This window comes from Bactrocera tryoni, chromosome 1 (genome assembly GCF_016617805.1).
Source record: "Bactrocera tryoni isolate S06 chromosome 1, CSIRO_BtryS06_freeze2, whole genome shotgun sequence".
NCBI classification, from domain to species: domain Eukaryota; kingdom Metazoa; phylum Arthropoda; class Insecta; order Diptera; family Tephritidae; genus Bactrocera; species Bactrocera tryoni.
The window spans coordinates 74406190-74431806 of NC_052499.1; the positions used below are offsets into that span (position 1 = coordinate 74406190).

Genomic DNA, 25617 nt, shown 5'->3' on the forward strand with positions numbered 1-25617 from the left:
TGCACATACTCGAGCGACTGCTAATATAAAATGCAAATACACATTTGTTTGACTCCGTTGCAAGGACTTCTAAGTTTTGCCGCTTATTTGTATTCGAATTTGGTGGCCTTCTCGAGCTTTTCGAGCGCTGCGCTGCCACACCGCGTCGCTGTGACTCATTTGAGTGAGTGTGTGTGAGCAAACTTAAGCGATTCACATGGACTTGGTTTCGTTGAAGCACGCAGGAGGGAGGAGTGAGGGCATGCACACATAACGGTGCTATTATTGCAAAGTAGCTGTACACTCTCCAAATAAAGCTTAGACATTTGAGAGTTTGTGTGTGGGTTTGCTCCTCTTGCCCACCAAGTTAAGGGCAAAAGTTGTTGAATGGAATTATGCTATTAGAAACTTTTTATTTGTTTATCAACAGTCATAATTTCGGTGTAGTTTGTAGTGCAACACTCATACAAGCACATCCACATGCATGCCCACACAAGCGTGTACCACGCTAACGGCAATGCGACAATAAAAGTCAAGCCATTGTTGTTGCGATTGCGTTTTTATTTCGTTTTTCTCATCGTTTTGTTGTTGTTGGGCGTATGTTGTCCGCCTTCGCTGTGTTGGTTGACAACTTTAAGTGCTCATTGTTGTTGATGGCAGTTTAGAGCCATTTTGGGACCCGGCCGGGCAGCGGCTTAGCGCGCGCTGAGCTCTAACCCAGCAAAGACAGCCGATTGAGCAAGTAAAGAAGCATGAACTGAAGCAAAGAAGCCAGTCGCATGCACACAGGTGAGTCGGACATTCGCCATGCACACATACATTCATGCTGCTGTAAAAAAATTGTTTTTGTTTTTATAGCCATTAGTTTTATTGCAGTTTTCTATTTCCTTGAAACGACTTCGTTGGGCGGTTCAATGGTTCAATGGATTATTGAATTGAATGTGTCGTTTTATTATTTTTTTTGGGGGGTAAAGTATATTTTTGCCATTAGTGTAACCTTTTTGGCAAACTTGTGATTACCGTTAAGAGGTTAAGCGCTTTTGCGGTTGTTTCGAAAGACTTTTTTGTTTGAAATTTGGTGTTCAGTGGGTTAGTAGGGCGCAATTTAACGGTTTTTGAGGTTATGCTGGAAGCAAATAATTTAATTTTGAATGGCCTCTAAATTTAGTTTCGATGTGATTAACCCTAATTTGCACCATTGTAACGGTAAATCCATATTTGTGGTATAAATGTTATAGTTTTTTTATTTCATACAAACATAACTCAGACAGCGAACTGTTGTACCAGAGTTATGTGGAATCATCAAAAAATGTTTTTCGAATATTGCTTATGTAATTTATTTCGGGTTTCTTATATCAATAATTGTTATTTTAAAAAACATGCTAATTAATTTATATTCTTTTGGTGAACTGACAAAAGATAGTATAAAATGTGGAGACTTTAAAAGAATTGTCTTGAACGGAGAATAAGCGATTCTATATATATCTCGATTTGATACGAAAGTTTCAGACTACTTTCTCATTAGCTCTTTTCAATACAAAAAATAGTTTGAGAAACAGCGTCTTTCAATAGGAGTGGCGTGATTTAAGCAGCTTGTGTCGAAAATGTTTGTTTTTGATCGGTTCAGCGTCTTTCTGCATAATCGGATCTTCCTTCAATGAAATCGTGGCGAATTTTGCGGTTGGTTTCAATTATCAATGAGTGTCACCTGAGCATCAAGCTCTAAGAGTATTTATAAAATATTTAATCCATTATGACATAATTATAAATAATAACAAAAAATATTACTTACACTCCAAAGAGCTATGTCTAAAAAAATGTTTACAAGTGGTATAGTGAGTTCCAAGCCGGCCGTGAACGTTTCGAAGACGAAGAACGTCGAAGCTCACTTTCAACAAATCAAAGATTTGGAGTTGAAAAACCGTCGATCAACAATCAGAGACCTTGTTGATGAAGTTGGCATATCGAAAGGCTCAGTCAATACCATTTTGAAGGATGTTTTGGGCCTCAAGCGCGTCAAATCTCGACTGGTACCGAAAACATTGAATTTTTTGGAAAAAAGGCGTCGCGTTGAAGTGTGTGAAATGATGTTTTCTGACTACCAGGGTGTCAGGAAACGCATTATAACTGGCGATGAGACTTACGACCCCGAAACAACCAATCAATCGAGCGAATATCGTGCCAAAAGAGAGCCGAGACCAAAAAAATCGCGCCAAAGTCGCTCAAAAATCAAGGTCATGTTGAATGTTTTCTTCGAAACATATTATGAATTCCTTCCAACCGGTCAAACAGTCAACAAGGAATGTTATTTGAAAAGGCCGGAATTGTGGAAAGACAATCCTTGGTTTTTACACCACGATAATGCACCATCCTATACTTCCCTCGTAATTCGTGATCATTTCGCCAAAAACTCAACCCATATCGTTCCGCAACCACTGTATTCACCTGATCTGGCGCCGTGTGACTTCTGACTGTTCACCAAGCTCAAAAGACCGCTCCGGGGACACCGTTTTTATACGATAGAGGAGATTCAAGCCGCAGCGAAGACGGAACTGAAGGCCATCCCGGAAAGTGACTACAACCAGTGTTTAGAAGATTGGAAAATCCGTTGGCATAAGTGTATTGCATCGGGAGGGGATTACTTTGAAGGGGATGAAATTGATTTGGAAGAATAAATAAAGAATTTTCAAAATAAATACAATGTCACCTTATTTTTTGGGCACAGTATGTGAACCACTATAGAATATAACTTCCATACAACCAAAATGAAGATAGACATCTCATATGCATGTACTAGTATTAAATTCTAAAAGAAATGCACTTATGAACGGTTTTATAGCTTTGGTGCAATCCAAGTTTACGATTTTTATAATCTCGCCACATATTACAACAAAGAATGCACGTTGTCCCGCCTCTGAAGTGAAGTTTTTTAGCACTACGCCCAGCGCCTATATAACGGTTACGTTGATAACCACTGAGAGTATGAACATTTACAATTAAGATGGTAAGGAAGGTATCACTGAATGAAATATATACAGTATAGAATAATTCCTATATCTCTGGAACTACTTTACCAATTACAATCATATTTGGCCTGTGAGGTTATTCAAATATTATTACTATACACTGCGGATTCGATGACAACCACGCTTACTTTTCATATAACAAACTTTTCACTTTGAACTGATTTTTTTCACTTTCCGATAAAGAAACTTTACAGAAATGGTACCCTCAAGGTGTTTGACATTACACCCAAAAATTTTCATTGTGACAAAAGAGCTCACGGAAATTGTAATTAAATCCCCCCGGGTTTTATGATATTTCAAAAAATTTTATTCTGGTAAGTTAATGAGAATGCCCTTAATTACTATATCCTTATTACAAAAGCTTCTTAAGTCGGTACACCTCAGTTGTGCGTTGCGATTTTTGCAATGACGAAAGAATTTGTTTGAAATTTTGCATTTCTAACCATATTTCATGTGCAGAATCGGTACGGTGATTCAGTTTTATTAAAAACACTAGTCTACGAGTGGTACAAAGCCTTCAAAGACGGTTGAGATATCGTTGAATACATGCCTTGTTCTGAACGACCTTCGACCTCTTCTACTGATGAAAATATTATAAGAGTGAAGGATATGGTGCATGAAATTCGTCAGGCAACTGTTAAGGAGATGGCAAGAGAGCTCGGAATGATTTTGGTGGATATTTTGGGTAAAGCTGAATTTTTTTTCAAAAGGAATACCATTAGCAGGTCTTCTTGGACATGCTTGATCGTGCGAATACCGATCCCACATTCATAGCGAGCATTATAACTGCCGATAGAACATAAGTTAATGAGCTTGACACGCAAACAAATCAACAATCAACGAAATGGAGGGGAAAAAACAAGCCGAGGCCAAAAAACCCACGCCAAGCCGCTCAAAAATCCAGGTGATTTGGTGAATCATGAACTTGTTCCGCAGGAATTCTATTATACCACATTGGGGCTGAATTTAAATCCAAAGAGCAATGAATACCATCGATCAACCTCCGCATTCACCATATTTGGCTCCATGTGATTTTTTATTGTTCCCCAAACTAAAATTGCCGCTCCGTGGAACCCGTTTTCAATCGATCGAAGGGATAACACAAAATTCGCTGAAGGAGCTGAAGGCCCCCACAAAAAGTTCTTATGTATGAAAAGTGTTTCGAGAACTGTAAAAATAGTTGGCATACGTAGTACATCTGAGGGGAATTACTTTCAAGGGGCCAACAAAATATTGAGAAACAGTTAAATATTTTACATTTTATTTACAATTCATAGGTACTTTTTTATCACAATGTGTTCTTAATATGAATATTTTCGAACTTTTGGTTGAGTATGTATCCATATGGGCATTTTCACAAAAAGGTCCACCACGCGTGCAAAATTCAAACAATTCCTGAAAACTTTCTGTTGATGAATAATAAATCTCAAATGTGTTTATTTTATAAATATAAAGGAATTTTTATTTTCTTCTAATTTTGAGCCGAAATATACAACGAATACACAAAATTTACAAAAATCTGACTTTTTTGACCAAATATACCAACGTTTTCCTTGTTATTCTCATCCAAAAGTAATACTAAGGATGTTTTGAGTAATTTAAAAATCTTCATGCTGATAGTAACATAATGTTCAACAAGCAGATAGACTGGAGTGGAGATCGAATAACGGTAGTTTTTTGTGCTTGCTTTTGCTTATATTCGTATGTCGCGTCCGTTACCGAAAAAAACAGCATTTATTGTTCTCATTAGTGAACAAAGTGCGGTTGAAGTGTAAATTGCTTTCAGACTAAAAGTAGATATGAATATCACCCTAAAAAAAGTAATAACAAAAAATTGGCAAAAAAAATTGGTGTTTGAAATTCGTCGCGTCCGTTACCGTAAACCTTAAATATTAAATAAAGTTGTAGAAATTGCATAAAATTAAAATTTTATTGATGGCAAAAACGGCAAAAGAAACAAGAAAAGTAATAACAATGAAGTATAGAGAGAAAATGAAAGAAAATGAAAGAAAACGTCGAGAAATGGCAGGAATACAAGAAGAAAGAAGCAAAACGAAAGCAAGAGTACCGAAAAAGATTATCGCAAAAAATGAAAAGTGATAGCAATTTATTAGAAAAGAAGAAAGAAAAGGACCGTGTTAGATAGCAAGTTTTGCGGCAAAAAAAGAGCATAAATAATATTGACAATTTGAATTGCGAAATTTACAGCTGTAAACAAACGATGGGAAAAGCAATTAAAAAAGTTGAGGCTGCGCTACCTAAAAACCTGAATAGAAAAATAGCTATCCTCAAATCTTTATGCAATAAATATATTAAGCCAACAGAAACGATGAATGAAAATACAACCAAGTCATCAAAAAGCCAGATGCGCGAAAAATTAATTGAACAATTCTTTTTGCAAGATGGAATCAGCGTTCAAGCTCCTGGGAGAAAGGATACAATGATAATCAATGGGAAAGTAGCCTCAAAACGTTTTATGCTTATGACCTTAACAGAAGCATATCAACTTTTCAAAGCCGAATATACCGAAGAAAAAGTCTGCAAAACTATTTTTATTCGTTCTAAGCCAACTTACATTCAGTTAATCAATAATTTACGACACAATATGTGTGTCTGTAAGTACCATGCAAATTTTATTTTTCTACTAGAAGGCTGTGCAAAGATTATACCGCAGATTCCTGCCAAAGCTGAATTATTTCTTACATCAGTTTGCTGCGACGTTATGAATGAAAATTGCATGGCTAATAATTGTGACAGCTGTGTACGCGATATTCAATGATGACAAGTTCCAATACAGTTTATTAATAAATTTAATACGCAAGTCAAATGGAAACAGTGGAGAAAAGTAGATGATCGCATAACTTTTAAACTACACTATTGGTCCATTAATCGACTTAATTCATGATATAGAGATTCAGCTACCAGCTTTTAAAATGCATTGTTTTGTTAAACGTCACCAACAAAATTACTTTGAAACTAAAAAAAAAAATGTAGCAGCTAATGAAATTGTTATGCAAGTTGATTTTGCTGAAAATTATCGCTTGACATTCCAAAACGAAGTTCAAGATGCCCACTTTAGTTATAGCCAAGTAACAGTGTTTACGTGCGTAGCTTGGGTTCTTGGTGAAACCAAGTCTTTTGCTGTTATCAGTGATAGATTGACCCACAGTAAATTCGACGTTTATTGCTTTATTTCCAAAATTATCAATATATTACAAAACCAGTACAAAGGAGTTACCAGCATTTATATTTTCTCTGATGGAAGCACTTCCCAATTCAAAAATAAATTTATTCTTTCTAGTATTCCAAGACTTGCAGCTGAATTTAATTGCGGAATCTTAGAGTGGAATTTTTTTGCCACTTCACATGGCAAAGGTGCTGTAGACGGAATAGGTGCCGTAGTTAAACGAAAAGTCTGGCAAATCGTTAAAGCAAAAAATATTGTTCTCGGTGATGCTTCATGCTTCTATGAATGTGCTAAGAACAACATTCATGGAGTTAACATTTTGTATATCTCTGGAACACAAATTGATAGTTTTTGTAATCAACTGTGAGAGTTATGGCAAAATATTCCAAATATCAAAGGAGTTAAGAGTTTGCATTGGTTTTCATATTTCGACAGTAAATTTATTGAAGTTGCTCGGACCGCCTATTCATTAAAGAAAATAATTAAAATAGACCATACTAAAAACTAATAACTTTCTTCTTAATTTTTAAGTAATTTTTTACCTAAAATGTTGCTTGAATTTAAATCCAAAGGAGCAATGGAAACCATCGATCAACCTCCGTGTTCACCAGATGTCGTACCGTGTGTTTTTTTCTGAAATTGCCGCTCCGTGGAACCCGTATTCAATCGATCGAAGAGATAACACAAAATTTGCTAAAGGCCCTGAAGGCCCTCACAAAAAATTCTTATGTATGAAAAGTGTTTCGAGAACTGTAAAAATAGTTGGCATAAGCGTAGTACATCTGAGGGGGATTACTTTGAAGGCGCCAACAAAATATTGAGAAATAATTAAATCTTTTACATTTTATTTGCAATTATCGGGTAATTTTTTGTCACAATGTGTCCTTAATATGAATATTTTTGAACTTCTGGTTGAGTATATAGCATATATCTATCGGTCCATATGTAAAAAATTTAAATGAAATTCAGAATAAATTGATTTTTTGTAAATAGAGAACTCACAACTTGTCATAACGCATCGTAAAATCAGAATCACACATTTTTACTTTTGTTTGCAAAAAATTGTTGTTGGGTTACATACAAAAATGAGTTTATGCAACTCTCAACGCTTTGATTCCGGTTCATTATAATTTATAATTTTATGAGCTAATATGAAATCTCTAAATAACTCGTGAATCCACTTGTCAAAAATGAACGAAATGAGGGCAATACTTTCTCTAGTCGCCATATGCCTAATATACGGAGAATGGAGTATGAAATCAAGTGCCTTACCTTGTATAAATTAAGTTCTGGAAACCTCTATTTTTGTTAATTGTATATTGTGATAACAAAAGTGTATAAAATCTGCTCAAAATATGCCCTAGCCCCATATACGATTTATAAGAAAATTTCTAAGAATTTAAAATTTCTTGTTGGTTTTATACCGTATATATCGGTTAATATGTATGATATTTTAGCAATGTTAAGTGAGAGAAATTCGATATATTATAGCTTAATGCTGACAATTTGCGATATCGATCCACCAATAACCCTAGCTCCCATATACCATATACAATCATTGTCATTAGTCCGTATATTAAATTTATATGTGACCTGGTCTACGGAAAGGGGGCTTAGGTGTCAAAAAAAGGAGAACAATTAATGAGATAACGAGAAACAGACGATTATTTTTAACAGCTTCTCCCAGAAAATTAGTTTTCGCACGTTAGCTCCCTTTTCGTAGACCAGGTCACATATTTTATTGAGTTTATATTACTATACATTGGTGAACGTATAGCTCATTAGAGTTGAATGGGTTGACCTCAATATTAATATGCATTTTGAAATAGAAAAATAGCCTCTTTAATTTTATTTTTTGTTGTTGTTTCTATGTAGTTGTCATTTACTAGACTTCAGTGTTTGCTATTAAATATATAAAATAGGATTCTCATATGAAAATTATAAGCTTTGTAAATTCTTGCTTAAAAGCTTAAGCTTTCAAATGCAATATATCTGATATCGTACAGTTAATGCTTATTTAGTTTTACTTTCACGGGGCTAAAATTATTATTAATGTGAAATTGGCAAAATCGAAATAGCAGAATCCGTTTGCCAACTACAAAAAGCACACTCATTAACCTGCACCTAAATAGTTGAGTTTGTTTGCAGCAGTTGGCTAACGACAACAAGCACAGCATGTGTACTTCTGCTATTTGCATTCGTATTATTATTGATATTTGTGCACAACGATATTAAATTTCGCAAGCAGAGTTGCACACTCGACTGATATTTACAAGCAAAACCGATTAAAATTTCGTTTGTATCAATAAACTCGAATATTGAAATGTAAAGTGCACGTGTGTGTGTGGGTGGGTATGTGCAGGCAAATATATTTGTATGTATGTGTTTATATGAGCGAGTGTGTGTACCGTTAAACAAACACAGGCACATGCAAATATAATAACCGCTATGCTTTGACTTGCATAGAGGTATAAATAAGCGTGTATGTATGTATAGTGTGTGTATTTGTATAAAATTGCATTTATATTTGTATATGTGTATGTGTGTATGTAAGTGCAGCTCATTGCTGTAATTAATATGAAATTCAGTCGGCAAATTGCTACCAATTTTATGCCTGCGAAAACATACCGAGCCTTTCCCCTGCCATTATATAACGGGACAGAGTGTAGGTGGCTGCTTGTGTGTGTGTGCATGCTGTGCTTGTGCGTGCCTACTAAGGCTCACTAACGCATTTTAACATTATTATTGTGCATTGACTATGCGCCTTTCACACACACACAGCCGGCAAGTACCACTACATTTGCAGCATGCCAAGGCTCAATATAGCCGGGCCAATAAAACTTGCCATCGAAATGAAATTATTGCGATATAATTTCTCGTTTAATTTCATTGCGTTGCGGCAGCGAAGAGACTACCTTTGTGCCACAGATACACACATGCATGATGCATGCAGGTCGTAGAAATTAAAGTTCATTGAAGTTCATTAGGTTTGCGCAAATTCCAGCAGCCAATTGCCTCTTGCCAGCTCCATGCCAACTGCCACCACCACACCTCCCGCCCTTGTTGCAACAAATACTAGCACTTTATGTATGCGTGACTATGTGTGTGTGATTGCTTGCTCGCCCAACTTTCACTGGCCGAATCCGCTTGGTCAGCAAAGGCTGCGGCATAGTCCGACACGCAGACATTCCGGGCGAGAATGACTATAATGGCCACAACTTCAACCTGAACATTTCCATTGGCATATCAATCGACGGCAATAAATTTTCTATCGATGTGACCTCACCACTGATTTCGCAAACGTCGTGCCTGCTCTTTAATTTGGATTTGGTTTTGCTTTTCGCAACCGAGACGACAGCGGCGGGCAACTAATGCACACATACAATCACACATTTACAGGAACACACTCACACATACACACGGAGGCGTATTAACTGCGTACGTGCGCCGAGGCAAGGTGAAGTGATTTCTGCTTTAATCAGCGCTTTATTTCCGAGGTCTAGGACTGACGACGGTTGCTGATGCGCTGTTGTGTGTAAAGGCGGACGGAGAGTTAAACAGTGAGAGACTGAGAGAGTGAGGTGTCAGCGTGCGGGGTGATATTTTAAGGTAAGGAGCGAATATGCACAATGTTTATATGTGTGTATGTGTGGAGTCTATGGATTCTATAAGGTATGTGTGTGTTTGCTAGTCCAGCGCGTGTTTGTGTTAAATATCTCTATAAATGATCATATAACCTTTATATATGTGTGTCTGCGTGCTCATTCCCAATGCAAGATAAATTGTTGTTGTCGGTGCGCATTGATTTGTCCTATTTGTCAGTGTATGGGTGCGTGCGTTTGGCTTGTCGGCGGTGTCGAAACGAAAACGCCAACAAATTTCATCTGTTCAGCTCAATTAATTCGAAATTGAGATTGAGCATCAACGATAAGTGTATCCAATTAGGAAAAACGGGCGCTCACCGCACTCATATGTACCGTTAAGAAAGCACTGTCACGGTGTGCGTGTGTGTGCGGTGATAAGTTACGGTACATTTAGACAAGAACCTAAGTCAGAAAACAAAAAGAGCAAGCAATATACAAAAGTGCAACAACAACAACGAAAGCGCAACAAAAACAACAACAGAAGCGCTACAAAAACAAAAACAACAGCAATCAAAATCGAAATGATTTACGGATTTTCCAGATTGAAAGTTTTTGAAGCGGCAGCCACTAAATAACAACAACAACACAGTGACACACACACAGCCGCTGAGTAGTTGTAGTACGTTGCGTGGGTCCCAAATGGCACACTACCGAAATTACGAGTCATTGCTTCTGCCGATTGAACACTAAACGAGGGACGAAATATTTATGCTTCGGTTAAGCCGCAGGATTTGGCCAATCCGCAGACCTTTAGTAAAAATGAACCAAAGATAGAAAAAATAACAACTAAAAAAGGAAAGACACTAAAAATAAATGAAATCGTGCACGTGTGTGTGAATATGTGTGGGTATAGCAATAAATAATAAAAAATGTATAGAAAATCATTACTTTTCATTCAGCTCGCATTGAACGCCGAAAATCTGAAAATATCGCATTTGTACGTTTCACCGAAGTTATAATACCCTTCACAAATCCAAAATGAGTTCTTACAAGAACTTAATTTTTAAGGCTCAGTCTTCATGGCAGCCACATATTTATGCTATAATGGTCTAATCTGAACAATTTGTGTCTGATTTTACCGTTCTTTCATACTATATTCTACGCCAATAAAAAAACTTCCAAACAAGAAAAAAATCTTGATCATGTGGGCTGTATGCTATCGTGGTCCAATCGGTTCTTTGGAGAGTAGATCCTTGCTTTGGACAATAACTGAAGACAAATTTCGTGAAGATATCTCGTCAAATGAAAGAGTTTTCCATGCAAGGATAAATTTTTGATCGTTCAGTTTGTATGACAACTATATGCTATAGTCGTCCGATATAGGCCGTTCTAACAAACCAGCAGCTATTTGAGAGAAAAAGTGATATGTGCAAAATTTCAGTTCGATATCTCAAAAACTAAGGGAATAATAAACGTATACATAGGCAGACAGGCGGACATACAGTCCACAGAACGCGTGGCCAGGCGATCATGGCTAAATCGACTCAGTTCATCATTCATATATATACATATCTACTCATATTTAATAGAGACTCCGCCGTTTCTTTGCAAACTATATTTTAAATATTAATATACCCTATTCAGGGCATAAGAAGGATATTTTTTGTTAGCACACAAGCTTCACATGCCATTTACTGCCACATCTCAGGCAACCCAAGTCAATGGTTTCCTTCCTCGCTGCTGAAATTGCGTCAGCGGAAAAGGTTGATTCGTGAAGGCGGCGGCGGTCCACAATGCGAAAACTTTCATCATTAAAGAGAATTGATAACGTTTTACGTCACTGCGAAGAAAGGCAGCGATGTATGTATATGTGTTTGTTTGTATGTTTGTGTACCTTTGTGGTTGAAGATAATCAGCGCCAATTAAAAAGTTGGCACATCTATTGAGGCCTAAATGCTCACAAGTCCAGTGGTATGAGGCTAATTCGGCGCACGTGCTCGTGCTTTCCTCCGATAACTACTTAATATGCATTTAGATCGAGGCAGTTTTCGCGTGTTTGCAAGCGGAAACAGCATTTTGCTTGGTTGATTTGTTGCTGGGATGTGCTCAAATGTTCGATCTATTTTGTCGGTTAGTGTTGTGTAGGTATATAAGTAAGCGTAAATTTAAGCCAGACAAAGGTTTTCGCATTCCAGTATATATCGAAGGTTTGGTATAACAAAGAGATAGAGATAGAGAGAGAGAGAGATAGACAGAGAAAGAGAGCTTTAATAGAATACACTCCTCACCACCGGATAAGAATTATCTTGGAACCTTTAACACCGACGAATGTATGGCATCTCGAAACTGTCCATAAAACATATTAGTTATTTCAGGAAAGAAACTTGACTGTGTTAATTTATTTTAATATAACTCCAGACACTTGCAGCGGTCTTATAAAGTTAATAAATTTATTCGGCATTAGAGGAAAAATGGAAATTTTTGTCTGCAGATTTCTATGGTCTATACCTTTAAATATATGATAATCAAATTTTAAATAAGTATTTAAAATATTTGATGAGTTAAAGGCTTCTAAAATGTAACCGTACAGTTCCATTAGTTGATCTTTAAACGCGTTTTTTGCATTATAATTTATTATTTCTGCATGATCTTTATATAATTTGCCATAAAATGACCTCTCAGTTTTTTGATCTGATCAAAAATCTAACTTATTTCCATGTCAAAATCTATCAATATTTAGAGTAGGTTAATCTGGTAGACTAATGAGCCAAGCAAAGACAAATTTGGTCCTTAAGATACTTTAAGATATCATGAGAACTAGTCAGTCTCTAGGATTAATTGGCTCTAAACGGTTTTCCCTGAGTGGTCGTTTAAGTTTACTGAATATCCAAAAGTTACTCGGAAGCACATAAATCAGGCGAATACGGTGGCTGCTGGACGATATTGATTGAAAATTGGCGGAAAACTCACGAAGAATTAATGCAGTATGCGACACTGCATTTTCGTAATACAAACACTATGAGTAGTTGGTCCATAATCCATAGTAGTTGGTCCATTGATGCATAACTTATATAGTATTTTTTGCTGAAGTTCGGCCGATCAAAAGGAATTCGGAGTGCACCACAACGCGATAATCGAAGACAACTGGCAACATAACTTTGACCATTGAACTGCTTTGACGTGTTTTTTCGTCTTCGACACATCTTTCACACGATATTCGGCCGATTGATTGTCTGTTTCCCGGTCGTAAGCATACGAGTTTATCCAAGACTCATCGTCAGTAATAATACGATTTATGACATCTTGGCAGTCGAAAAACATTATTTCACAGACATTATCGCGACGCTGTATTTCGCGAAAATTTAGTGATTTTGGAACCAATCGCGCTTTCACTTTTCTTAGACCCCAATCATTTTTCAAAATGGTTTTCACTGATCCTTGCGATATTCCAAAGATGCAGTAAGATCTCTGACTGCTAATCGAGGATTCTCAAGCAGCAATTCCTTTATTTTATTGACATGGTGATCATCAGTTGATGTTGATGGTTCGTCGTGAAACCATCAAAAACACTTACGCGCGACAAATTATCACCAAAAGCCTTTTTCAAGATTCCGAACGTTTCGCCACCAGACCAGAAATCTGATTCTGCTCAAAAAATTTAATGGATTTTTTTATTGAATAATTTCATTTATCGTTATTATCGCCGAATCCATTTTATGTACTACAGAAAGACAAGCTTATACTAAACACCTATGATTATTTTGATGTCACATTTGGCACAGATATCATTGATAGTCATACCAACCTAAAAAAATATATTCGATGAATAAGTTCGTATAATAAAACATTCTTACAATTTGGTGCCACTATCTCATTGCCTTAAATGTTTTTGTGACCTGAGACAGAGTAGAAGTGAAGTCGCTTAGTTCTATCGACTCTTCTTAGCTCTGTACTCCTGCTCTGCTTCCAATACACTTCTGGCCGATATGCAAAATGAGGAATTTGGCTTGTAGTTTTCAGCGAAAAGGTCTATAGGTAACAGGTTTAGCCCTAGTTCAAGAGCTGTTGTCGGAGGGGTTCTTAGAGCTCTCATTATGCACAGCGGAGTGAGCCTGTGGGCAATTTCCATTGGCCTCGGGTAGGTAAATGTAATTAAGTTTCTCCACCAGAATGCTACACCGCAGAGCATAACACTGGCCAACAAAAAAAATTTTTGGCTTGGTGAAGCTCTGGGCGCATCAGTAGTCGGTATAATAGGTAGGATGAACCACATTCCCGCTACTAGATGCCAGCTGACAGCTCTAGTTTACCGACAATTCTCATTTTACTTTCCCCGTATACTATGTATGCAAGCACTTGCCAGCCACCGCATCGCGCATCACTCATACGCCCTGGCATACACTAAGCAAGGTAAGCTTGTATGGTACTGTCCTGCATGAGGTCTGCCGTTTCAAATATTGGCTTCTGGCAATTTATGTGAATAAACCAATTGCACTGGCCTACAAAAAAAATTTTTTGGTTTGGTGCAGCTCTGTGCGCATTAGTAGTCGGTATAGTAAGTAGGATGAACTACATTCCCGCTACTAGATGTTTTTTCTTCTTTCTTATGAACAAGAGCTGATATAGAAAAGGTGACCTGTTTTCCCGTATCAACTCACAAAATACATCCAAAATCAGGTATAAAATCTTAGGCACCGAAATGAGTGTATGCCAGTGTAATTGGTCTAAAAATCTCTGTTTAGCGCCACTGCATGAGAGAGGGCGAAAGTCCCCTCGTTGAGCCGAGCATCTGCATACACGTAATATTTTTATAGAAGGGAGTCTCCATTCATGAATTTTGTACTTTCTAGTGAAATCACACAGTTATGTAGGCATCTTCCGTCGTTAAGATGGCAATGTTGTCTGCATACGCCAATATCTTGAAGGCTTTGCTTTTAATTCAACGTTGTATAGCAGGAGCAACACCACTTGCCTTGTTACTGTTTAGAATGGATCCCGCAAAAACGTTATTGAATACCCCAGGAACCTTTGTAGAGCATATTTTTCATACTCTAGAGCCTTTTTCAAGGTTTAATGCTAGTGTATGGCGCGCAAACTCTGCAGATCTGTCTTTAGTATGTGTGCTACGCTTTGGAAAAGTTTTAGGAAGGGCTGGGGCCATGATATGTATACAAGACTATGATTAAAGTTCAATTTTTTAATAACGTTGCCAATCTTTAATCTTTTGATTTAAGGTCAGGGCACGGAAGATGAATCTTCTGGAAGAGAACTTTTCAAATTTTCGTCCACGCACAGTGCCGGAATCACTGCTGCAGTGGAGAAATGTTGTTTACTTTCAATACTTTCATAGCTAATAGAACAAAGAGCTCCACGAAACATAAAATTTTAAGCTAAGTCAAGTCTCCGGCTTTATAATTAGCATCTGTAAACATCATTGCTCTAAACGCCTACATCATTTCAGTTAATCAGCTATAAACGGTATTATTAATTTACATTATAATTACGCGCTTGATTGATGAACCGATGAGTAAGTCAATTTTGCTATTTTCGCTTTCTATTTATAAACATCTATTTCAGGTTGGAAAATTAAAAATAATTTGTACTGAATATTTTATGCTGTAATAAGTAAATTGCTTTCAAATTATTGATATATTTTTACAGACGAATTACTTAAACTGCGTCGCAGTAAAACAGCGCCATCTAAATGTAGCTCAGTTTTCTTGAAAAAAATTATTTCCAACTGTATTCATAATGAGCTAAAATTACTTTGGCCAAAAAAGGTGCAGAGGAGGCGAAGAGATTCGCAAAACTGTCAACTGCAGAGTGTCTGCTTTCAGCCAGCGCCTGTTGACCTACTCTCGCCATCACACACATACACAAGTCCACTACGTTTCTTTACAACTTGTTAAGGCTCGCCTTTGTCTTTACCTCATTAGAAGGCTGTATTGTCCGCTTTGCTTTGAAATTACGGCGCTCCTCTCGCATGCCAGCCTCTGCCTTGTTCATTTTATCTCTCATACATTCACCCTTCATCAGCATCATCAGCCGGCTTTCTTCTAGAGTTTCTGCTTCGTACGCTGTGATTAGCTTAATTTAAAGTTAATTTTAGCTAAAACAAGGTGTTGTTGTACCTGCCACGCTGATGGCAGTGGACAGACGACACTACATAACACAATAAACAAAGAGTCACTGAAATCCTTTGCGCTGCGCTCGACCCTTGAAGAGAGCGCGTGTGCTGCGTCACTGGCGCAGGCACCAACACACCAGCCGCATGCTGTCGCAGAGATTATGTATGTGCGTATAGTGCTTGCAACACTCGAGCGATGCTGTGACTCCCGGCGCACCTGGCTGCTGACCGCCCAAGTGAGATTTCTATCTAAATTGATGCGTTTTTCCATGCTTTTGATGAGTCCAATTAAATTAATTACCGAGCATTAGATAATCCAGTGGCTATGTGCCAGCAGTGTGCCAGACACAGCACCAACTATACGTGTCTATATATGCATAAAGCTCTGCAGCGTTAGTTCTAATCAAAAGGTAGCTCAGACGTCTCGCATTACAAAGTTGCCCCTAGTTCTCGTTTGTTCCGTTACTTTTTTGTTTCGTTGCATTTGCGTGACGAGCGGGGCGTGGAAGGGGTGTGAGCGCATAAATGGCAGACTTGACAGTAATTTTTTTCATCACTGTGCCACCACACACGCACAAACAGCGACGGAGTTTGTTTGTGCGCCTATAAGTATGCTGCGCTATGCGTGGCGGTGTGTGTGTGCGCTCGAGTAACAAAGTTGCAGCGCTGCGATAAGCAATTTTATATTGATGTAGATTGATTAAGTTAATTGAAATTCACACAAATCCATTCAGCAGCTGAAATACCCGAGTAAACCGGTTAATTGATGCAGCAGCAAAAAAACAGAAAGAAAGCAGGAAGCTGCGAAGGGAAAAAATAACTCCTGAATGTTTGCATCAAAAAGCAATTACCTATTTAATGCCTTGCTCACGCTAAGCTGAAGCGCGGTGAAGCGGGAAAAAGAAATTTTGTTGAGTTTATGTGCTTTGAGTTCGCTTGAAGTTTTTCTAGCTCTGGGCAATGTGCTCTTTAATAGTTGCAGTTTCTAATCTATTGGATCTTGTCTTTTGATTTTTATAAAATATGTATTGAAATTCCGCCTTTTTTAGAAAACCATATAAACATTTTTAATACAGGTATGTTAGTTAGTGAAATGTGTTCCCATAGCGCTCTTATTCTTCTTTTCGAAGTCTTGAAAAAATTATGTTGCAAATAATATTTAACCTTTTGTCGGACGACTGCTGCCAACGTAGTATGGAAGAAGACGAGATGAAATGATTTAGGACTTTTATTTTATACTCAACAGCTTTTGCTAGATTGAGATTGAAGTATGACTACTGAATACCTTCGAGTAACTGAGATAAGTGCTTGGGATTGATACAAACTTTTTTGACGAATTTGTGGCAAGCTCAAAACACTTCGTTGAAATATGAGGATCTGCTGATTAATTTTTTGCAATTTTTGCGCATCACAAAGGACCAACGATCTCAACTGTTCAAGTGTGCCTCAGTGCTACTGTTTACACAGAGATCAACCCTAAGAAGTAATCTAATAAGTATATTTGCATCGCTGAAACTATAATCCTTAAACAGTCAAGAACCATTATTTATACTATTTAAGATTATACTAAAAGTAAATTATAACATTCATAAAAACCAAAAGCGTTGCGATCTACTGGAACTTCATTATTTCATTAGAAAATTTCTCTTCTTTTATATTTCTTACATTTTTAATAATTTAATGACGGAACTTATGGAATAATTATTATACTTTCATATGGGATTAAGAAGCTACTAATAGATATACATATATAAGGATATGTATGTGTCAATATGGTTGAAAGGCCGCGCTTACGCTCTTATCTATCTCATTTATTATTATTTTGTGGCTTAATGCTAGTTTTAAACTTTCTGCAGAATTGCTTTCTCTCGAAAACTCAAAGGAGCCGTTATTCCGATTAGATATAAATCTGATTGAAAGGCAGTGCCCGTCGAAGGATTTATGGAGAATTATTTTTTTTTAGGTTGGTAGTACTGTCGGTCACATTTATGTCAAAATATTCATTAGTGTTTGAGATACGTGTCGTTTTGTGAGCTGCTAAAAGTGAGTTTTTCGTTTTTTGCGATGTCGAAATTTGTTGAGCAAAGAATTTGCATTAAATTTTGTTTACGGAATCAATTTTCTGCTGCGGATATGTTGAGGATGGTGCAGAAAGCCTTTGGTGATGAGGCGTCGATTAACTATTAGAGACTTTGTTGATGAAGTTGGCATATCGAAAGGCTCAGTCAATACCATTTTGAAGGATGTTTTGGGCCTCAAGCGCGTCATATCTCGACTGGTACCGCAAATATTGAATTTTTTGGAAAAAAGGCGTCGCGTTGAAGTGTGTGAAACGATGCTTTCCGACTACCAGGGTGTCATGAAACGCATTATAACTGGCGATGAGACTTACGACCCCGAAACAACCAATCAATCGAGCGAATATCGTGCCAAAAGAGAGCCGAGACCAAAAAAATCGCGCCAAAGTCGCTCAAAAATCAAGGTCATGTTGACTGTTTTCTTCGATTATGATGGTGTTGTGCATTATGAATTCCTTCCAACCGGTCAAACAGTCAACAAGGAATATTATTTGAACGTTATGCGTCGTTTGCGTAACGCTATCCGCCTAAAAAGGCCGGAATTGTCGAAAGGCAATTCTTGGTTTTTACATCACGATAATGCACCATCCTATACTGCCCTCGTAATTCGTGATCATTTCGCCAAAAACTCAACCCATATCGTTCCGCAACCACCGTATTCACCTGATCTGGCGACGTGCGACTTCTGGCTGTTCACTAAGCTCAAAAGACTGCTCCGGGGACACCGTTTTTATACGATAGAGGAGATTCAAGCCGCAGCGAAGATTGAACTGAAGGCCATACCGGAAAGTGACTACAACCAGTGTTTCGAAGATTGGAAAATCCGTTGGCATAAGTGCATTGCATCGGGAGGGGATTACTTTGAAGGGGATGAAATTGATATGGAAGAATAAATAAAGAATTTTCAAAATAAATACAATGTCACCTTATTTTTTGGGCACAGTAGTATATGTATGTCTATGGTTCAAATCCCTAATATTTGAAGATATTTGACGCCAATTGTAGACAACAAATTAATACTGGACACTATGTCAGTGAATAAATTCGGCAAAGTTATATTAAAATCAACTACAATGATGAAAGGAGAGAGAAAACTGATCCTAATTTCGATCGACTTTTCAAACTACTCCCTGTTGTGAACCATCTGGTAGCAAAATTTAAACCAATTCCCTTCGAGAGATGCTTATCTGTTGATGAGCAGTTATGCTCTACAAAATGTAACTTTAAACAATATCCTCCAATAGAGCCACGTAAATGGGGATTTAAGTTATATGTTTTCGCTGGTATATCTGGATATAATTACAGTTTCGAAATGTATACTGACCAAGAACACAACAGCCCCAAAATACTTCCTGAGGAAAGTGATTAGGGATCAAGTGCCAACATAGTTTTAAGATTACTAACAGATTTTCCCCCACAAAAAACAACAACAAAGTTTGTTTGGATAATTACTTCACATTCTTACCACTGGTGATTGTCCTATGTAAACGTGGAATTTACTCACTGGGAACATTTCGTCGAAACCGAATTCGCAATTTAAAGCTTCCGTGAATAATTTTCATATATCTGTAGTTACCTGAAGAGATAATGATTTCAAGCTACTGTGACAAAGCTTCACAACAAGCAGTTGAACAGTTTGGTAAGAAATTGGGCCGGAAAACAACGGCCGATTGCTCAAACGTTGTAGTAGAGTAAAATAAACTCATGGGGGTGTTGATTTGCTAGATCCCTTAATAGGAATCTAAGCTCTAAGAAGTGGTATACGCATATTTTTTATATGTGATAAATGCTTAGCTATGATATCAGCGAGTGTAAACACAAAAGGAAAATACAATCACTGACAGTTTGGCAGATATTCGCCAGAAAGTAGGTGAAACACCCTCAAAAACGGGGAAAACTGCTACACCACGTGGAAGACCTTCAAAATTATCAAAAAATCTTGCAATAAAGGGAAAGTAATGTATTTATTTGCCACATATAAATATAACCTTCACATTTTATATCTAGAGAAAGCATCATAGAAGTGGTCCCATCCCCGAGTATGAAGTATGGTTAGACCATATGGATTAATAGCAAACATAGATGGACACTTGGGTCACTGGAAATTACCATGATGTGATCGATATACTTATATATTAGGGTGTTTCTCGAATTTCTCGAGAAGTATTGATGATTGCGATTTTGCTCTCGGACCTTTTTTGTAGCAAGTAAAATTTCCTACACTTTGTCGCAATGGCCACTTTTGTAGAGTGTTCAATTCTGAGGAATGTCTAAAGGCAAAGCGATGTCATAAAATGACTCTGAGCTATAGAAATTTAAAGAAAAAAATCACGATTTACGTGTATTTTCAATGGAAAATTTTTACATGCCTTGGTCCAGTCCTTAATGTTAATATTAAGGGGTTAAATTTTCAGAGATTATTTTTTAGGGTATTTCCAAGGAAATAAGGTACAGTTTATAATTTTTTATTACCAGAAAATATAGTAAGAGTTTCTCAATGCAATATTCTTCGTTGAATAAGGCGTTCGCACGACAGTCAGGACTATCATAAGTTATCGGAATTGACCTGGATTTTTATCCGGATAAGGACTTTCAACACGTCACCATTTTTCGCAACAACTTCAGAAATATTTTCGGCAGCTACAATAACAATATGTTCGAATAAGCTTTTTAGAAAGCTTTGACAAATATTTGTATTGAATATAAAATACAAATAAATACTAATTGAAAGCTTTTATATTATAGAATCTCAAATTAACACGCAGAGATTTATGTTTAACTGCAAGAAGGCAAAATGGTACCAAGTTACATCCAAAAGACATACCGCATTTATCGTCCAACATGTGTGTTATCTCAATGAAAATCAGAGAACATGTTTTACTGATAACAGCGTCTCTTTATGCCTAAAAAGGATAAAATGGGGTGAAAACTTGACCCAGCACACACATACCAACTATATCACATCCGGACGACTTTACTCCATTTAATTGGTAATGGTATGTGAGCGATCTTAATGAACCTCAGGAAAAATTTAATGGGGTATGTTCATGGTATGTAGTATTGGCATAAATAGATAAAATCATATTCTACATATGTATAGTATAGTGATTGTAGTTTTTTTAACAAAGTATATATATATATATACATATGGATTCCGATCCTCTGGTTGACGTTTGCACCTTAAGGTATTTCCCTGGCTTTTATTCCTGCAAGTTGCAAGAATCTTAATTGTTCAGTTGCACCATACTTAAGTTTTCCATACTTGCTTAGTTGTTTTTTTTTCTAAGATAATCTAAAAATCCCTATTCTTCTACTTATGATTAATATTTTTAATGTATTTATAAGTAGTTAACTCTCCTTTTAGTTGGGCTTGAGTTTATACCAATACTCTTATTCTAATGTTATTGTAAGTAATTTAAAGTTTACTTTTAAATACACAAATAAAGAAATAAGCTTTCAATTACTTATGATGCGCAAGCTTTTTTGCTCAGCACGCTCACTAAGCAGGTGCTCCATAGCGTATAAGTAACTTGCAGTGCGCACCTTTGTATGCCACCACTATTCTCGCAAACACACACAAAAAATTGCATGCAACAAGAACTTAGAAAGGTGTGGTAATAAAAACGAGGCAGTGAATCAGTGATATTTGAATGGCCTTGGCCCGCCTTGGGCCGCGCATTTTGCGTGCAACCATAAATTTTCTGACTAAATAATTTTCACATAATTTTTATGCAACTGGCAACTGCTTTTAAGACTTTGCCTGCCGCATAACTTGTAATTAGCGTTTCCCCAGCACAAACACACACTTACACATAGACAAATAACTGTGTGGCAAGCGCAACCACTTTGCTGCGCGCGTGTTGCAACTTCTCATTTGTGCCGCGAGCTCAGTCTGTTTGACCGCTGCGTAAACTATGCCTGTTTGTCGACTGTGCGGCGCGAATGTGGGGCAGGTAATTTCATTTTTCATGAGCTACACATTTTTCTGTTTGCACGCGGACGAAAGCGAAGCCACTAAACAAACAGTGTAGCAGAACTTGCAACAAAGACTCTGCAGTCACAATAACAAGTGCATTATTCATGTCCTTGCTACCATTGGCGGAGCGTGGAGGCAGGTGGTGTCAGCTGGGTGTTGCATTTGGAGCGTAATACGAGGCGGTTGCGTGAGTTTTCCGTGAGTTTTGCGTGAATTTGCGTAAATCTGCGTTTCCGCGCGGAGTTCACAGTTAAACCGCTCGGTTCGGTGGGTTGGTAAGCGGCGGAAATGCCCGGATTCTTTTAATGTAAAGTTCCGCGCTTGAGCGAATGCTACTAATTACTTGGAGTTGAGAAGTTTGCTGGCGGCGCGCAGACAGACAACCGGCCCCAGCGTCTGCGTGAGTTTGTCTTCGCGGTGTAGAAGACTAAAGTGGCGTCAGAAGTTGCACTTTGCCATTGCTGTAAGCTGCGGTAAATGCCAGTTAAGTTGGTGCAACTTCTATATAAACTACTGTTAACAGAAAATCTAGTAATTAGTGTCTGCTTAAAATGTGTATCCTATGTTGCAAGCAGTACTAACATAGATATTATAAATAAAATGGTGAAATGATGAAAGCCTTGCTGTTTTGCATATTCAGTGTGATGGTGGCAGTAGTAGGACAACATTTACTTTATAACTATTAAAAAGGAAGAAGCATTGTGTCTGATGAAAAGTATTGAATATACAAGTCCATACCAGCGCTCTTACAGTCAAGATTTGTGTAGTTTTTCAAAGTGGAACTTTTTTCTCCATCGTTCAAATTTCATCGTCCACTTGTCGCATTACAGCTGTCTATATTAACACATTCATATATTTTTGGTACTACTTCTATTGGGAAGTATTAAGTAAGAACTCTTACTATTGCGGCAAGATGAACTTTGTTAAGGGCAAATAGTTCAAAAGAGGTTCTGCGTCCTACGCCAGACCAAAAGGATCCTGCAGTTGGAAAGGAGCTGTTTGTCGACCAATGCTGATCCATTGGTTCAGTCTTAAAGCGCAACATGTGGTATGAGTGCCTAGCTAGATCATCGGTGAGATCATCGGCTTGGCAGTTTCCAGCGTTTCTGCTATGACTAGGCACCCAAACGAGTCTTATGATGAAGTAGTATGATGCTATTGCTAGAGAGGACAGACACTTCTTGACTAACTTTGAGAACACAGTTGGCGAGCTCAATCATAATATCGTCGCTTTGCTGTTAGAGTGAATGCTTGGCCTCCTGAAAGAAGATGCACTTCGGAGCAATAAATATACTACTACCTTGAAACCACCACCTACTATTAATTCTGCTTGAAAAGCGCTATAGTAGTCCGTTAGCTTTAAGCCAAGCTTGAAGAAGAGCTCCTTTTCCCGGCACACATATGTCTCGTGGTTATATGAGCGGCGAAAGAGCAGAATATGATCATAAAAATATAAATTCAAACAACTTATCTGACCACGTCGTTCAACCAAATAGATAAACTATCTAGTTAAGGCTTAAACGCTTACAAAAAGTGACCCCACACAACTTCCCATGAACGCCTATTTAATCATATGTTTATCATCGCCTGCATTTATCCCAGCATAAAACGAAAAAAATTATATACAAACTTCTTGTCCACTTACCGCATACTTTTGCGCACATCCTGCGGTTCAGGTGGTCGCGGTCGATGCCTGCAGACGACCACAATACCCGCGACGATAATTGACGTTACAATGACGGCACCTATCGCCACCACGGCGGCCAGTATGAGTAGCTGCGACTGCTGTTTCTCATGTCCATGCACATTGATGCTGGCGCCCGCTCCCGCCGCCACACCGCTACCGCTGGCGCTGGCGCTCAGGCCGCCACTTGAATGATGTGTCGTTTCCGCCGGTGTGGGATCCTCGGAGAGTATGGACTCGTCTGCAATAAAATAATTGTGAATGAAAAAAAAATTCAAACAATTTGCACATATAACCTCAAAAAAGTGAAAGTGAATAATATGTGAACGCAAAAAACCCCGTTACAATAATGTGGAAATGAGTTGTATATGCGTAGGGCGCCCATCAGCGGTGCAAACCACTTGCAAATTTGCTGTAGAATGTGCGCGCTGTGCAAAATGCAGGGCCACATTAACGCGTACTTAGTTCACAGTTAAATAGATTACACATACACATCGACGAGTTAGCGGTATATTTGTATGTATATGTATGTAGATTAATGTGCAGAAGTGCGCAAACATATCGCGCAAAAGTTGAAGGTAGTTGCCAAGTACTTCACTTTTTCCCAGCGTGATACGCGTGAGCACATTTTCCACTCAAGCTGGTGGCTGTGTGTGTGTGCGCGCGCTCATCGACTTACATTCACACATACGCCACTAAAGCATATTTGCTCCATATTTGCTTAAAATTAGTTTACTTTAATCTCATTCCAAGCATACTTCCTTTCACATTCATTTCGATGAGCTGCTAGCAATCCATGCGGTTCTAAAACTACTTTCAAAATGTGGAGGTAATTAATTCGTGGCTATTTAGTTGATGGTATATAATTTATTTCGATTTGAATCAGTCATAAAAGTGAATGTATACCAATTTGTGGGGGGTTATGATGTTAGATCTTACTCAAAATAAATAACGTATAGAAATTAATAGTTAAATTTAAAATTTAGCGAAGACACGCATTCAATATGGTTGATATTTAAAAAAGGATTAGATATTTAAATCTTTGTTAAAAAAATTCAAGCTTTTTGGAAAGCATGTTATTTTTTTTTTTAATCTCTGACATTACAATAATAAAATGAAATTTGTATATAGAATACCATTAGGCGCGAGTTAAGTAGGGAATAAAAAAAACTTAGCTAAGTCATGCACCTGTAATTTATGTTGAGTAAGAAGAACAAGCTTTCACTTGATTTTTCACCATAAATTTTAGCTGACGTACAGGCCAATTAAAAAGAAATTTTATGCATCAAACAGTCTTTAGAAAAGCTTTAAAAATAAAGTAAGTATTATGGGGAAAAATATTTTGTAAGGGCTTTTATTTCGTGGTTTAATACTATATAAAATATTGATGGAAGTTAGTCGTAACTATATATTGCGCACAATCAGGCGCTTGCTTCAAATAGAATAAGAAATCTTAGTCAAGTCTTATACCTGAAAACTTATAGCAAGCGTAAAGTGATTAGTTGCACAACACAAGCTTTTAGCTAAGACATATGCCTTTTTTAAAAAGAAGATGCATTTTGGAGAATTTTAAGTATTTTAATAATGAGTAATTTATTTTGGATAATCTTGGATACCCGCTAATCGATCTCCAGAAGCATCTTTGATAAATTCATTGCACTTTTAGCTGAGACATACACCTTTTTAGATATAATTAAAGCTGGTATCCCGTTGGTGGCAGAAAAATCAAGTCTTTTTAAAGATGTGTTTTAGATAATTTAAAGTATTTCAATAATAAGTAACTCATTTTAGAAAATTTTGGATTCCCTTGATCCAATATCCGATCTTCAGTAGGAACTTTAATAAGTTCAGTTCAGACAATTTTTGTCTAAGGCGAAAATATTCGGGGATTATTCAGATTTGTTCGTCAGTTTTTAAAGTATCCGAATGAAACTTAATAGGTAGAGGAATTTTGGTATTCTATTAATCATTGGTCA

At 37.4% G+C, this 25617-nt stretch overlaps 1 protein-coding gene across 2 annotated transcripts in view; it reads right to left on the reverse strand.

Moving 5' to 3' along the window:
- LOC120776053 (hemicentin-1) overlaps window positions 1-25617 on the reverse strand; it is a 203808-nt gene that overhangs the window by 23522 nt on the left and 154669 nt on the right. For both annotated transcript variants that reach the window (XM_040106524.1, XM_040106514.1), the window contains exon 14: window positions 23603-23882. In XM_040106524.1, coding sequence (XP_039962458.1) covers window positions 23603-23882 — 280 coding nt within the window. The remainder of the gene's footprint in view (window positions 1-23602; window positions 23883-25617) is intronic.